This window comes from Mangifera indica, chromosome 1 (assembly GCF_011075055.1).
Source record: "Mangifera indica cultivar Alphonso chromosome 1, CATAS_Mindica_2.1, whole genome shotgun sequence".
NCBI classification, from domain to species: domain Eukaryota; kingdom Viridiplantae; phylum Streptophyta; class Magnoliopsida; order Sapindales; family Anacardiaceae; genus Mangifera; species Mangifera indica.
Window position 1 is genome coordinate 6093252 of NC_058137.1, and position 15590 is coordinate 6108841.

General features: G+C 33.0%; 2 protein-coding genes across 3 annotated transcripts; both read left to right on the top strand.

Moving 5' to 3' along the window:
- Positions 1–1365: 1365 nt before the first annotated feature.
- LOC123216309 (calcium uniporter protein 2, mitochondrial-like) lies at positions 1366–3778 on the top strand. Its single transcript, XM_044636728.1, has 2 exons — positions 1366–1997; positions 3160–3778. Exons 1-2 carry the CDS (start codon positions 1446–1448, stop codon positions 3568–3570), a joined length of 963 nt encoding a protein of 320 aa, XP_044492663.1. The 5' UTR covers positions 1366–1445; the 3' UTR covers positions 3571–3778.
- A 2969-nt stretch (positions 3779–6747) lies between these two features.
- Positions 6748–8678, top strand: LOC123210072 (E3 ubiquitin-protein ligase RNF185-like). 2 transcript variants are annotated; one of them, XM_044628263.1, is made up of 2 exons: positions 6748–6910; positions 7836–8678. In XM_044628263.1, exon 2 carries the CDS (start codon positions 7866–7868, stop codon positions 8556–8558), a length of 693 nt encoding a protein of 230 aa, XP_044484198.1. In that variant the 5' UTR covers positions 6748–6910; positions 7836–7865; the 3' UTR covers positions 8559–8678. The 2 variants fall into 2 exon arrangements, with proteins under 2 accessions (XP_044484198.1, XP_044484206.1); XM_044628271.1 differs by lacking the exon at positions 6748–6910 and adding an exon at positions 7387–7529.
- Positions 8679–15590: the final 6912 nt, after the last annotated feature.

The following is a 15590-nucleotide window of genomic DNA, read 5'->3' on the forward strand; positions in this document are numbered from 1 at the left end:
CTTGCTTATGTATCGTCTCTTTCATTATTTGTCTAAGTTATGATATTTATTTTATTATAATTACCCTGGTTGTTACTGTTGTTTGTTAAATTAGATATTTCACATAAAAATATATAGTTAATTCGTGTTAATATATTTCCCTTTTAAGTTATAATTTCTACTAAACTTTGTAACCTAAAGTTCACATGGAGGAGAATTTTTTTTTTTTGTATTTTTAATAATTTTATTAAAACATTAACAGAATTTTAAATAAATATAACGAAAAAATGATTTTTTCCTTCAAACTCAAACGAGAATTTGTTATTTTATCAACTTTGGGTGAGAAATATTCATTTGGCCTATATGTATGGCAATCTAATGAATAAACCACTATTCTAAAATTGATCAATTTAAATTAGATCGATTTATAAACTAAACTAAATTATAATTTTTTAATAATTCAATTTAATATTATGATTTAAATCAAATTTTGTTGTTTTAGAAATAATCCTTAACTACAATGATGACATGTGTTAGCTACCATGTCATTTATTTTATTTATAAATAATTATTTATGTAATATTATATATATAAATAATATGTATAATTTTATGTATAAATAATATATGTAAATAATAATATATTATTATATTTTTTAAATAATTTTAAATTAAAAATAAAATAATATATAATCATATGATAGTGTATTATTTTTGTGTATAAAATTATATATATAATTTTATTGAAATATTATTATTAGAAAATTTGTTATCAAAGCCGTATATGGATTACATTTAAATGTATAAAACTATTTTTAGATAAATCCAAAAATAATTACAATGACCATAACAAATTTCCAAACGTGGGGTTCACCTTCCGAAAGGGCAGCCAGCCAGCCTAGATTTTTGGATATGAATAATATGTGGCGACACGTTTGCGTGAATCCAAGACCAATTATGACAACTCGCCGCAGCCACCTGCCAAAGGAGCTCATTCCATATTTTATTTCCATAAATGTCTTTCTTTCTTATTCACACGTGTTCCACATCCTTAATTCCACATCATCACTGATTCATCCCCACCAATCAGGCGTCACTATCCCATCAATTTTCAGATGATCAGACGGTTGAGTCCTGCACTTTTATCCATAGCCAAACACGTGTACGTTGATCAGATTCACTCCATGGGAATATTCGCGAACTTTAGGCGGCAATAATTTCTCTTGAAGTTGTCTCGGTTCATTTACTAGTCATCTGTTACACTTAATTTCTCGCGTGTCGTTATCATCTCAAAAAATCGCGTGATTTTTTTTTTAGGTTAAATCCCGCTCCTTTCACATGGGACAGCTATATAAAGCCTCCAAATAACGCTTTATAGATTATCGGAGAACATATGAGAGGTTAAAACGAAAGCCCTTCCTTTATCTCTTAAAATTATTATTTTTTTATATTGTTCTCCGTCTATTAATGGCGTCGAAGAAGACGTTAGCTGCTCGTCTTTTCAACCTTTCGAAAATCTCAAAGCAGGCGCTAACCAATTGCCGCATTTCATCCACATTAACAACCACCCGGATTTCTCAAACCTCGGCCAAACCTAACATTGCTCCAGATTCCGGAGACAATGGCACCTTTCGGAGGTTTCTCCACAAGAGAGCCATTCTTCAGCCGAAAATATTACCGATCGGAGGGGAGAGTCTCATGGAGAAATTGAAAACAATCGACATTGCTAAAGATAGAATCCGACTGGACGGTTTGAGTCCACCTCCGAGTTTTGAGACTGAAAAGGCGGAGAGGCTATCTGTGAAGGACGCTAGCAAAGTTCTGAAGGCGGTTCAAATGGAAGTCGTGAAGGAGAAACTGAGACAAATCGAGAAGCCTTGGATACCGTATTCGGAGTTTGTTCGTGTATGCGAAGAGGCCGTTTCGGATCCGAATCAGGGATTGCAGTTCGCAAAATTGCTTGACGAATCAGGAAACGTTATCGTTTTGGGAAACGTTGTATTTCTTAGACCTGAACAGGTAATTTTGCTTTCATAATTTCTTTGTTTATATTTATTATTAAATACTTAATTATGATGAAATTATTATTTGTTTAATTTGTTAGCGTTTTACAGGTAAGGTTAAAAATTAAGATGCATGGTCCGGAGGAATTAGGTTTTGGATTTAAGAATTTGTTTTATAATTTAAATTTGGGTGGCATATAGAACTGATATGTTCTTTTGGTTATCTTTTGTTTTGTGTTTTGTTTTCTTCACAGGCCAGATCTTAAACGTGTAAAGGGTTCCACGTTAGGTGTTGAAGTGACCACATTTGGGTCTAAGGTTTTGGGCTTTTTTTGTCCCATACCTTTGCCCTGTTTTCGGCATCGATCACTGATAATTGAAAATCAAAAAAATTAAAAAACTTTTTAAATTGTTAAAAAAATGATTTTTTTTAATAAAACAAAATACATAATAAATGATATTTAATCATCATAATAATATCTCTTGTGGGTTTTTTTAATATAATCTATTTTTTTATTTTTTGAGTTTATGAAAGATAGAGATGGCCAAGCAAATTTCGGTTTTGCTTGGCTGTACAGTGTTTTTGGAAATGACCTGAATTGAATACTGACAAAATTATTTTCAAATATACTTGACGTATGAGAATTTAGGAACATGTTTCACATGAAATGAATGTCTCATATTTGACGTACGAGAATTGGATAAGCACACATAGAAGAGCCTTAGAAATATAATTTTGATAAAAGCTGGAGTTTTATTAATTTTATAATTTTCTTGTGATTGTCATTTTCCTCTTGGTAAGGTTGGGTAGATTATAGCTGCTGGCCTTTTAAATTAATTTTTGTGAAGGGTCTAAATTGGTGACTAGAAACTTTAGGGCTATGACACCTATTTTCTCTTGTTAACCTTGTCTGGTGCCTGTCAGCTTATACCTTGCCGAGATAAATTTTCCAAACAAAGAATCAAAAGGGCCACTTTCCTTAGTCATTTGCCGTTTTTCTTTTATTATTTCGGCAACTTTCATATTCATATTAAGCTGTAGAACTTATGATCTAGCTGGTGAAGGCAGCAGTTGGAGTTTTAGTGCAACATTACTGCTTTCCTGTCAATATTCATGATTAATATATAAAGGAGAAAAAGTTACCCAAAAGTGCATTTTTTCCGTTTTCTGATAACAGATAACCAAAGCTGTTGAGGGTCTAATTCATGTACCAGAGGCCAACTCAAACGACCCAAGAAGAAAAGAATTTGAAGAGTTGGAGAGGCAGAAAACCGAAATAGATAAAAAAGCAGACTCCCAGGTTCGTCGTGAACTGTGGTGTGGACTTGGCTGCTTGGTAGTCCAAACGACAGCACTCATGAGGCTCACATTTTGGGAACTCACGTGGGATGTGATGGAGCCCATTTGTTTCTATGTTACTTCAATATATTTCCTGGGTGGCTATGCATTCTTCCTGAGGACTTCTAAAGAGCCTTCTTTTGTAGGCTTTTACCGGAGCCGGTTCACCGCCAAGCAAAAGAAACTCTTCAAGCTTCATAATTTTGATGTTGAGAGGTACAATGAGCTACGAAATGTTTTCCATCCGTAGCCACCATCGTCATTACAAAACTCATTTGGAAAGAAAATACAAGAATTATAATAGCTACACATACACAATTGACAATTTTGTTAAACCCCTTCGTATAATAACTTGTGGGTGCGGCTGTATGTAACCGGATTGCTGAGAGTTCTCTTTTTTATTTTGCATAAAATCTGACATTTATGATTTATAGTTGGTTATTTGACTTATGTATAAATATGCTATATAGCATACACCTATTTTAAAAAGTTTGTTTCAACGTACAATATTTTAGTACAGCATTCAAATGTTACTGGCAATCGACCTTCACAGTAATAACATTCCACAGAAATCTCACAGTTTACTCTTAACAACCTTGTACTGATCTTGGAAGGGATTAGGGATGAAACAGATGCACCACATAATACGTCAAAATTATGTAGCAAGAAACTCAGTATTCATAACCAGGTATTTGTTAGGCAAGAAACTAAGCATTCATAAAGTAGATGAGTTAATTATGCCTGATATTAAATAATAGGGAAGAATTCACATGCTTGGTTGGGAGAGGTTGTTTAAGCCACCCGAAATACAGTCCAAGTTCATCACATGTCTCTTAACTGTGGAGTAGTGAACGAGGGAAGGTTTTCTTGAACAAAGTGAAGTCCCATGGATTTGGATTATTGGAATTAGGCAAGGACATTGAAAGATATAGTTCAACTATAGTGGTCCTGAATGGGGACTTCTGATCGCCATTTCTAGACATTTAAGAAGTGTCCAGGAAGCCAATCACTAGTCGCCATCTCATCTCTGTCCGGAGTTATGGTTAATCCCACCGACTTAATCCGAAGAATCTTAATATGGGGGACATAATTTGACCAATTTGAGATGTAGATATATGATATATCCATTGCACCCAACTCCGTTCATTTGCCACATAAGCCTTACTCAATCATGTAATGTTCGAAAACTGCCATTCTTCTTAGTCCAGGAACGTAGGAGGTGATAAATAAATTTGTGAAAGCAATATCTTCATTTGCTTTAAATTTAAAAAACAAGAAAAGCTAAAAAAAAAGCCAATAACTTTCCCTATCGCCTTTCTCAGGTTAGGATTGATTTGTTTAGAGATGTGATTGTTTCATTGTTGCAATGCCTTATGAAAGAGAGGAGTTTTCTTCCTTTTTCTTTTTTAAAAGGTGAATATCTACTTCAGTAAATTTAAATGGTAAAAGACGATTAATGGGGACTTAGAACACCCAACCTGTTTAATCGACAGGAGTTTGAAATTCTAACCTTAAAATAAACCAACCAAAATGCTCAATCCAACCTATCCCGCAAACTGTGTTTATTTTATTTTGCTTATGGTGCCTACCTTGTCTACTATTCTCAAGAAACACATATAATTCAGTTTCGATCTATTTTTTCATAAATCATAACTTAAAATCAAATCAATCTTTATTTTAATGTAGATTTGATTAATTACAAACTAATAAGAATATACAAAATAACAACGTAAGATTAATCACTATATAATGAAATATTAAAATTTTAGTTTTAATTTTTCAAAGAAAATAATAAACAATATAAAATATTTATTTATCTAGATTAAAATGATTTTGATGTTAGATTTTTTTTATTTTATCCCATTTTTAGATAAAATTTTGAATGAAAAAATATTTGAAAGGCTAGGATTAGTCCATATAAAGTTAATTGATATGGTTTACCCACCTTAAAAATAGATTATTTTATTGAAAACAACTAAGGAAACAAACTAGAGCATTCTTTCTTGACCCAATTCAAATATAATAAAATTATATATACCCACTTTAATATATATTTATATATTTAAAATAGGTATATATAGTATTACTTATTTAATGTGTATGCTTCTTTTGCCATAAATAGTTAGTTCTATTTTATAAGAGTGTTCAAAATCAGTTAACCAAATTGATTTGATAATATTTTGAACCGAATCAAAATTTCACTTTGAAGAAAATTATAAACTGAACCAATTTAAAGATTGATCAATTTTGAATAAAACTAAAAATACTAATTCATTAAATTGAATTTTTGGTTAACCTATTTTGAACCAAATACCAAAGGATCATTATATCTTATTTTTCTATATTATTGAACTAGTATCTAAACTAGTTTCTCAACTAAACTATTTTGATTTAGTTTTGGATTTAAAAACTAATTTAATTTGATTATTGAAGAATTTTGAACACTAGTACTAGACATGTCAATTAGACCAGGTTGAATGGAGGCCTGACACAAAGCATGAAAAAAAATGACACGAGAAGACCCGGACTAATACTGTAGCATGCTAGGCTAGGCCCATGCGCCTATTGGGCTGGAGCTTGGGCTTTAATATTAAGCCCATGGATTGATCTGATCCGGCCCAATACTGTTTAAAAATAAAAATAATTTTTTTTCTTGCTTTTGTCAAGGCTTCCTTCTGCTTTGTGGTAGAAGCTTTGCTTCTCTCTGCCTTGTGACAGAAGCCTTGGCCTCATTAATTTTTTTTAAATTTTTTTAATTAATTTATTTTTTTTGTCTATATAAACCTATTCAATTTTTCTTTATTTTCACTTTCATTTACAAATCTCTCAATCTCAATTATTTCATTATATTTTCAATCTCATTTTCTCTCATCAATTTTCTTTCAGAAAATATCTGAATTCACAAATAACAATTCTTTGTGTTTATAATTTTATTTTTATTTTAATTTTATCATTACAAAATATTATAAATAGATCAAGTATTAAATAAATTTGATCTATTTGAATATTATCATAGTATATATTTATTTATGTTTTATAATTTATACAGTATGTAAATTAATTTATTTATATTATGTTACAATTTATAATATTTTTCATCATGTAACTATGATATTCCTCCATCATAAGTGAGAGATTATAAATAATATATTCGGGGTACTGTTTTCAGTTTTAATAATTAAAAAATAATTTGTGTTTAAAAATTTTAAATAATTTTTTTTTAAATATTAGTTAAATGGGCCGGGCCAACACACACACACACACACACACACACACATACATATATATCTGAAACTCAGCCCATTTGCCCATTGTAAATAAGAAATGAATGAAGTCCAGGAGCAATATGAAGCGTTATGTTTTGATACGTAAAAGGCTGAGACCCAAAGCGACAAATTAGCAAAAACCTAGCCGGCCCACAGCACTAAAACAAACAGAATTAAATTAAGGCACCAGCGCACTCTCGAATCTTCCAAGCACATTACTATGTTTTCTTTGATTTTATCGTTCATTACTGATATTACCTGTCTTTTGTAGACCCCCTCCTTTCAATTTTCGCTTCTCCTGTCAAGGAATTCACTCCATCACTGGTCAGTTTTCTACTAATTATACGATTTTTTAAGGAATTTTTCCGTGGTATTTTCTTGTAAATTTATTGATTTCATTACCTGTTGATTTAATTGTTTTGTATTCTGGGTATTGTTTAAATTTATCATAATTAGTATCTGTATGTTAAGAGTTTTAAGGGTTATAAGCAGTAATATTTAATGTTCAAGATCAAGAACCGGCTACTTGATCTAGATTTTTTTTTAAGTTAATGAAGCCTGTTAATTTTATGTCTATTAGAATCCCAAGTGTAAGGAATGAGACTTAGATCTTACATTGAAAAGTATAAACAACTAGTGTAGGGTTTATATGGTACGGGGCTCTCCCATCTCAATAATTAGCTTTTAAGGTGTGATTTTTTTAAGGTTCATATTATTTAGTGTAAGAGCTATAATCATGTCTCCTAATTGTAATCGTGCGGCGTGGGTGGCAATGTCATTTTTTGTAGTGTTCGCTTGGGTTAGCAAAGAGTTAGTGCATAGTCAACTCATGTGGGCGTTGGGGATGTGGAGCGTGGTGTTATGTTAAGATCTTAAGTGTAAGGTATGAGACTTAGATCTCACGATGCAGAGTATAGCGGTATGTTAGAATCGCAAGTGTAAGGTATGAGGCTTAGATCCCGCATTGGAAAGTATAGACAACTAGTGTGGGGTTTATATGTTCTTGGGCTCTCCCATCTCAATAGTTAGTTTTTAAAGTGTGGTTCTCTTAAGATTCATATCAATGTCACATGGAAACACAATTTGGTGTTTTAACATTTCTGCTCTCTGACTTTTTAGCTTTTAGCTTTAAGCTTGGGTATTCTTAAACTAGATTATATATCATTTCTGTTATTGGTGATGAATTTGACCATGTTGTAGAGTTTTTTCAATGTGATTTTGTTCTGAATTTTTAATTTTGTAATTGTAGGAAGTTGTAATTTGGTGTGGGTTTCAGACAATGGCAAGTGGTTCCGGGGAGTCAACATGCATGCCAGCCCAATGTCCGTCTTGCTTGTCCAACAATGTTAATGAAGCTGGTGATTTTGAGTGCAATATCTGTTTTGATTTAGCTCAAGACCCAATTGTTACTCTTTGTGGCCACCTCTATTGTTGGCCTTGCCTGTACAGATGGCTACACCATCACTCGCATTCCCATGAGTGCCCAGTTTGCAAGGCCATCATACAAGAGGAAAAATTGGTTCCTCTTTATGGTAGGGGTAAATCCCCAACTGATCCACGAACAAAATCTTATCCAGGCGTTGATATCCCTAGTCGTCCATCTGGGCAAAGGCCTGAAACAGCTTCCCCACCAGAAGCCAGTAACTATATCAATTATGGTTTTGGATTCATGGGAGGATTTGTACCCATGGCAACGGCAAGGATTGGCAACTTTTCCTTGGGAATTGGCGGTTTATTTCCTTCATTGCTTAATATTCAATTTCAAGGGTTCACTGATCCTGCAGTTTATGGGACTGCTGGTTTTCCCTATGGAATTAATACGTTTCAAGGTGGCAATGCTCATGGATTAGCCCATGGTGGCCATGATCATGATTTTCCCCAGCCAAGTCTAAGGCAACGTGCTGACTATGTTGTGAAAAATCTTCTTTTGTTGATTGGTCTCTTCATGCTACTTGCTCTAATTTGGTGGTAAATAAATCTGTTTTTTCAACTTAAACCAGTCTTGGCCTGTATCTGTAAATACTCTGTTTATGTCTTCTTTAATAAAGTAGACAAGCTCTTTGTTGACAGCTTGAGAAAAATCTTGTTAACATGATACCTTGTCATTTCTATGTCATAGGCAACTGAAATCTCAAATTATTCTTATGCATTCCGGCTAATTGTATACCAGTGTGTGTGGAGCCTAGCATGTGCTTTAATATGGGAAGCCTTTCCATTCAATCCGAAGGTTTCTTTGTGCTGCCCTGAAAAGGATTCATCCTAATGTTTTTCTAGTATTAGTTGTTGTTGCTATCTATGTTGAAAGAGAGTTTTTAGCTATTTATTTATTTTACAAGTTTAAAAGCTTCATTATACAAAGAATTCTAACAGTAGTAAACTTTGCTCACATGATACATAGATGCAAAATATGTCCTGACCAGTATTTAATTTTCTAAGGTTAGTTCTTTCACTTTCCTTGCATATACAAACAAAAACAGAAACAAATCGTAGAATATTTGTTCTTGAATTCAAATGGTTACGAGATCCTCTTTCTTAGCTTGTTGCTTCATGAGGCTTTTGTGATTTTTGCATATTTATTATGTTGGGGTTAGAGACAGGGTTGACATTGGAGGGGTTGAGTAGTAGTTTTTGAATGAAATATGCATTAGCTAATTTGCTGATGCTTATTCTTATTTAATTAAATGAAATAGAGTTCTTCTTGACCTGGTGAAGTATTTTGCCGTTTCTGTTTGTTATATGCTAATGGATTGATGTGTTGGGCAAGTGTAAATATGATAGAAGTAGATTGAGTACTAAAATTGTTTTTAATTTATACAGTTTAAATTTCTTGTTTTTGTAGTATTTGTGTAATATGTAGCATGATTGGCCTTACTGTTTTCCTGTAAAACATGCATTTTTCTCTTCTTACCAGTGACATATTTATCAGATTTTATGCACTTGTTGGTTTTACAAGGAACTTTGCTAAGTTTAGGTGTTTAAAAATTTCAGAAGTTTTCATCTGGTTACTGAAACATCTGCATATGTTATATGCTAATGGATTGATGTGTTGGGCAAGTGTAAATATGATAGAAGTAGATTGAGTACTAAAATTGTTTTTAATTTATACAGTTTAAATTTCTTGTTTTTGTAGTATTTGTGTAATATGTAGCATGATTGGCCTTACTGTTTTCCTGTAAAACATGCATTTTTCTCTTCTTACCAGTGACATATTTATCAGATTTTATGCACTTGTTGGTTTGACAAGGAACTTTGCTAAGTTTAGGTGTTTAAAAATTTCAGAAGTTTTCATCTAGTTACTGAAACATCTGCATATGTTATTTGCACTGGCATGCGAAGATGATTATCTGATTGACTGGCTCCCACTATCAAGGTTTGTCCTCATTTAAAGTTCTGACCTTGAAAATGAAATAGAAAATGGTCAGGGCATTTGGGTTTTCAAGTAGGAATATCATTTATGGACTCTAAACTGGATTTCCAGTTTTAAAGTGGTGGACTGCTTGAATCTTATGTTAGGCATCAGGATGTCCAGACTAAATGGGTGTCTGAAGTTATGAACTCAGATATATAATATAATTCATTTTGTGCATAAGATTGTGATGTTCCATGATAGATCCATTGTTGGTTTTATGTAAGACATTAAAATAGAGCCATACGCGTGGCCAAGTTATTTGGAAAAGCTGACATTAGCCTGATCATTGTTGTAGATATCAGGATAATCGATCTGTCCTCTTTTGTGCGGTCTAAAGTGTCTAGTCGATTGTTGATATTGTCTGGTATCTGTTATTTCATATTTGCTCATGGTGAGAAGTCTTGCTTTTGATGGATGCTTTAAAGTGTACTGGTTTGATTTTGTGTTTCCCTTTGAGTCTGTTCATTTAGTAGACACAGTAGCATGAAAACACAGTGGTGACATCAAGAATGGACATGAATGGACAATCTAACTGAGACTGACCTGATCTCTGTATTTTTGCTCAGGTTCTTATATAAGGTTTATGATTGGATTAGCAATGGTATTTTTTTAATCTATAGTGCATGATTATTGTTGGGATTAAGAGGTGTGCATGCTAAATTACACAAATATAGCCTCTGAATTTTGTTACTTTATGTGTAGTAAGGTCACAAAAATTACACTCTTGACACATGCACGTCTGGTTGGATGAAGTTAGGCTGCTCATTTTTAAATGTAGACTTTCAGTTGGTGTCTTTATTGCTTAACCTGCTTCCCGTGGGAGCAATCGAAGCATTTGTTGAGGTACCTATGGTGGTAAATGCGGTCAAAATTTTCTGATTTTTAATGTTTTCATTCCAGGATATTCACTTGCCTAGTTCAACATTGTGTCCTATACAGAGATGGTTTATTGCATTTACGTTTTCATCTAGGGCTGCCTAAGCTGCCAGGGGTCTGAAATTTGTAATTTTCATTATGGTTGAAAGTGATATCCCTGGCCCTGGCCTATTTCAATTGCTCAGATTCCTTGTTTAATTTTGGACACAATGGAGCCTATGGATTTGTTCAAAAGACCAATATTCGGATGAATTACTTTTGATGTGAAATCTAAATATATTGCTGGCCGCGCAATTAATCTAAAAAACCAATTCCACCAACCAGACTGGCCAGCCAGAGAATCACACTACCCAATCTAGAAGTGGATGGTGGGTTGGTTTTCTACGCTTTACCCTATTCAAAGCAATTTTATACCAAGAAAACTCAGTGGCGTCATGTTTCCGCCATTCAGAATGGTTCTCCATTTTATTAAGATCTGTTTTCTTTTCCTGTTTTAGTACAGGTCAGGTTCATCCTTCATAAATGAGTAGCCTACTCAAGTGTTGTTAGGATATAACGCACTATTTGAAACGGCTTTTGTGTATCACAACTGTAATCTAGGATATGCATTAAAACGCCCCATTAAAAAAAAAAAGAAATAAAAAAAAAAAGGAAATTATCTCACTGAAATGATAAATGCTATATTTATCAAGTAGAATCTGCTATAAGCTGCTGCTTTTATCTTTTTCTCTGTTTGTTTCTCTTACTATCAAAAGCTACAATTATTTGCTCAATACGTAGAGGTGAACAAGAGATGCAGATTTAGTTTATTGAGATCATTGTGACGAGAAGAGTTTGATAATTGATGCGTGTACAGTATAAACTTCTTTCTATGACCAAACAAAAGTTTGGTGGAACACTGCTGACGAGATGAGCTTAAAGTATAGCATGCCCATGTTCTCAAAACTGACTTTAACATTCAATTATTTGCTTCTATCAAGAACGCGAAGATTGAGACAGCATTGTCTTTACATTAAAAAATAATGCATGATGATATTTATGCCAATACTGAACACTGGTTAAGCATGTATTAAAAATTCTTTCCTACATATTCTATCTTTATTTGTACAACAAGAATTAGAAAAAAAAAAAAGAAAAAACAGCCACGTTTTAAAGCTGCATAATTTCTTAGAATAGATCTAAGGAAGAGCAATATAATTATAATATCTGGCTGTCTTTGCCAGCTTACTGTTTTCTTTTCCTTTTGGATTTTCTTTGTCAATAGTCTATTCCTTAACAACATTGTAAATACTCGGTTGATAGATTTTGAGTTCGAACATCAACCTGTTAGTGCCAATGAATATCTATGTTAAACATATAGACAAAGATATAGAGAAGCACACTTAAGTAAATTGATATCATAGTTCATTAAGGCAGATGACTCAAAACTCCACCCATTTTCAACGTCCATTCTCCTCCTATCTATATGACGGCAACACTGTCATCACAACCCTGTTCACATTTAAAGCCGACACACATAACTTTACACATTCTAGTAGACCGGACTAGATTTCGCCTAAGTCGCAACTTTGTCGGTGCAAGACGATGCCGGATCAATTTCTATGCTCATGTTGCGTCAATTTGTACCTTTCTTAGTGTCGTTACATAGTGGATTTCTTATAACTCTTCCAGCTTGACACTTGTGGTCCATTTGCCATGCCTTTTTTCTACTCCAAGACAACACAGTCCATTGACAATGAACCATTTCCTGATGCCACATTCTATCGTGACATGGTTTGTGGCCTTTAATATCTTATTCTCACTAGGTTTGATATTGCATTTGTTGTAAACTAAGTTACTCAACAACTAGATGCTCCCAAGACGTGTGCTATTAATCGCATACCTTTCATTGTGACTCTGACTTTCATCTCCCGTTTATCTTGACGTTGATGGACTACCGATGTTTCAACACGTGATCTATCACCAGGGTTGGATTCGAGCCGAGCCGAGCTCGCAGCCAGTTTGAGCTCGGCTCGGTTCATATATGAGTGACTCGAGTTCGGCTCGAGCTTAACTTGAGCTCAACTCGGCTCGTTTCGGGCTCCCGTTCGGCTCAGCTCGGCTCGTTTTTCTTTATCAAAACGACGTCGTTTTTAATATATATTAATCAAAACGACGCCGTTTTATATAAAATTTAAAAAAAAAAAATCTACTGAGCTAACTCGAGCCAACTCGAGCTCAGCTAAGTCAAGTTCATTTCGGACTCGACCGAGCCGAGCTTGGCTCGGCTCAGATCCAGCCCTATCTATCACCAACGATTGAGTTTTCTTGATCACAACTTAACTTGGTGGACTACCAAGTAGCATGTTGCCATGTCCCACTCTATTACACAGTTCAAGTGTATGTTGTTGATAATGTTTGGTGGTTTTGTTTTTTGTTTTTTTAACATGAGCTCCACATTCCTCTCCACTACTTTTTGTTATTACTTAGTGATAATCAATCTGCTCTCCACATGAATACCAATCCTATCTTTCATGCTCACTCTTGACATATTGACATTAATCTTTACTTCATTCATGAGTTGGTTGCTTGAAGGGCTCTTCATCTTTGACATGTTTTTATAGTCCACCAGCTTATAAATGTATTTTCTAAGGGGTTATCTCGTGAGTGTTTTCATTCGTTATATCTCAGTTGTAAGTGTTAAATGAATATAAATTTTTTTTTTTTGGTTCCTTACATCCTTTCTATTCTAGATTATATGATATTTCCTTATTTTGTAATCCTTTATCGCAAGATAGTTATATCAGTTGTACAACAGCATTAGTGATCTTGCCAATCACCAAGCCACCATGCATGCCAAGTCTATATTCTAGATTAGGAATACTATCCATCAGAGTCTCAGAATTAATGTTCATCTTCTGAACTTTTAGTATTATAAGCCACTCACTGAACTCTATGTAAAGATTGGCAGCTCGTAATATTGCATTAATAGCAAGGACTATGAATTTCAAACAATCATAATTTCAATGAGGACAAAGAAAGCCTGCTGTAATTTAGATTTCCAAAAGAATTCACAGCCTGGAATTTTGTTTAGATCCATGTGAAATGAGACTTCTCATGGGTTACTTCCTTGTCATCCTCTTCGGCTGCTCATATAGCTAGAGTATATACTTCTCAAGTCTATATTCTTCTAGAAAAACGCGCATAGCTGACAAAAACGACTCCTATAACGCGTTCTTGTAGATTTTAATGGAAACAGACAAAGCTTCAGCTGCTGTACTGACCTGTGTCAGATGACTTTTCGTCGCCACTGTCGGTGACAAGCTCAAGCTCTTGGGTTAGGTTTTAATATTAGTATCTTAATTGTATCCGCTGTCAAACAAAAGAAACCCAATATAGTATTTGTATTTTTTTTTCCATTGTATATATTTGTGCAACGTCATTCGGTTGAATTTTGGATAGTTTTATAGTTTTGGCCAAAATGTTATTTAATGATAAATTTTTTTAAATAAAATCATTAAATAATATTTTTATCTTTAATATTAATAATAAAATTTAATAAATAAGTAAATTTTTAAATTTTTAAAATTTAATAAATAAAAATGGTGAGTAAACTAAACCTTGGTGGGAACAAGTGTTTTGGCTTCTTTTTTTTTTTTTCCCATTATGGTCAAAACGTTTGTGTTCAATTTTTTTTCGGTTCATTTGGCCACGTGTATCACATGGCTGTGTATATATAAATTGGTTTGTCAAGTAAAGTCTAATAATAGAAGTGGAGTCCACCTTTGGTGTTGTACGGGCAAGATGTTGAGGAAGAGCATGTGAATTGCACGTGCGATTCAATTATCTTGCTGGTGTTGCATTTTAGTTATTAAATGGGCAACTTAAAATTACCACCCAAAATGTCAACTTCTTGAAGTGTTTAGGTTAACTTGGAAACCGAAATTAAAAGATTTTTGTATTTACAAAATCAACGAAGAAATTTAATGGAAAATTAATTAAGTTAACCTTTTTTCTAATATAAAAACAATTACATGAACAATGCTTATTAATAATACTCATGAATATTATCTGTAAACAGTATCACACCTACGCATTTATCTTTTATCTAGGCCAAATGAATACAAACCTAACTTTTTATACGTTAACTATCAAAAATCTATATATTTACTCTTCTATTAAATTTCATTATTACTGTCAAATGTAAAATTATCATTTATTAAAATATTTTTAAAAAATAAAAATTTATCACATTTTCTCTCCAAGTTTAAAAATCTTAAGGGGAAATATTAAATTTTTAAACTTTACATAGAGAGAAATTTGTTAGATTTTTAAATTAGAAAGAGGAGAATAAAATAAATTTTTAGTTTTTTAAAATATTTTAATAAATGATAATTTAAATTTTAATAGTAATAATAAAATTTGACAAATAAGTAGGTATTTAAATTTTTTAAAATTAATTGGTGAAAAATTGGATTTCCATTAAACCTTGGGTGGAAAATAGATAATTGGCCTTTTATCTATTAGCGAATCTTGTCAACAGTATTTGTTAATAGTTCCTGTAAATAGTATCTTATTTACCTATTTATTTTACGTTTACCAATCAATTTTATAAATGGTATTTGTGAACACTGCTTGTAAACAGTATCACGCCTACCCGCCTACCTATCGGACACCCCACACTACCAACCAATCCTATAAACAGTTTTTGTGAATAATACCCATGAACAAACTGCGTCA

Excerpts from the sequence above, each read along its gene's own strand:
- LOC123216309 (XM_044636728.1), top strand. The coding sequence starts at position 1,446 with ATGGCGTCGAAGAAGACGTTAGCTGCTCGTCTTTTCAACCTTTCGAAA. Across the intron at positions 1,998-3,159 it reads TATTTCTTAGACCTGAACAG|ATAACCAAAGCTGTTGAGGG; the intron begins GTAATTTTGCTT and ends TTCTGATAACAG.
- LOC123210072 (XM_044628263.1), top strand. The coding sequence starts at position 7,866 with ATGGCAAGTGGTTCCGGGGAGTCAACATGCATGCCAGCCCAATGTCCG.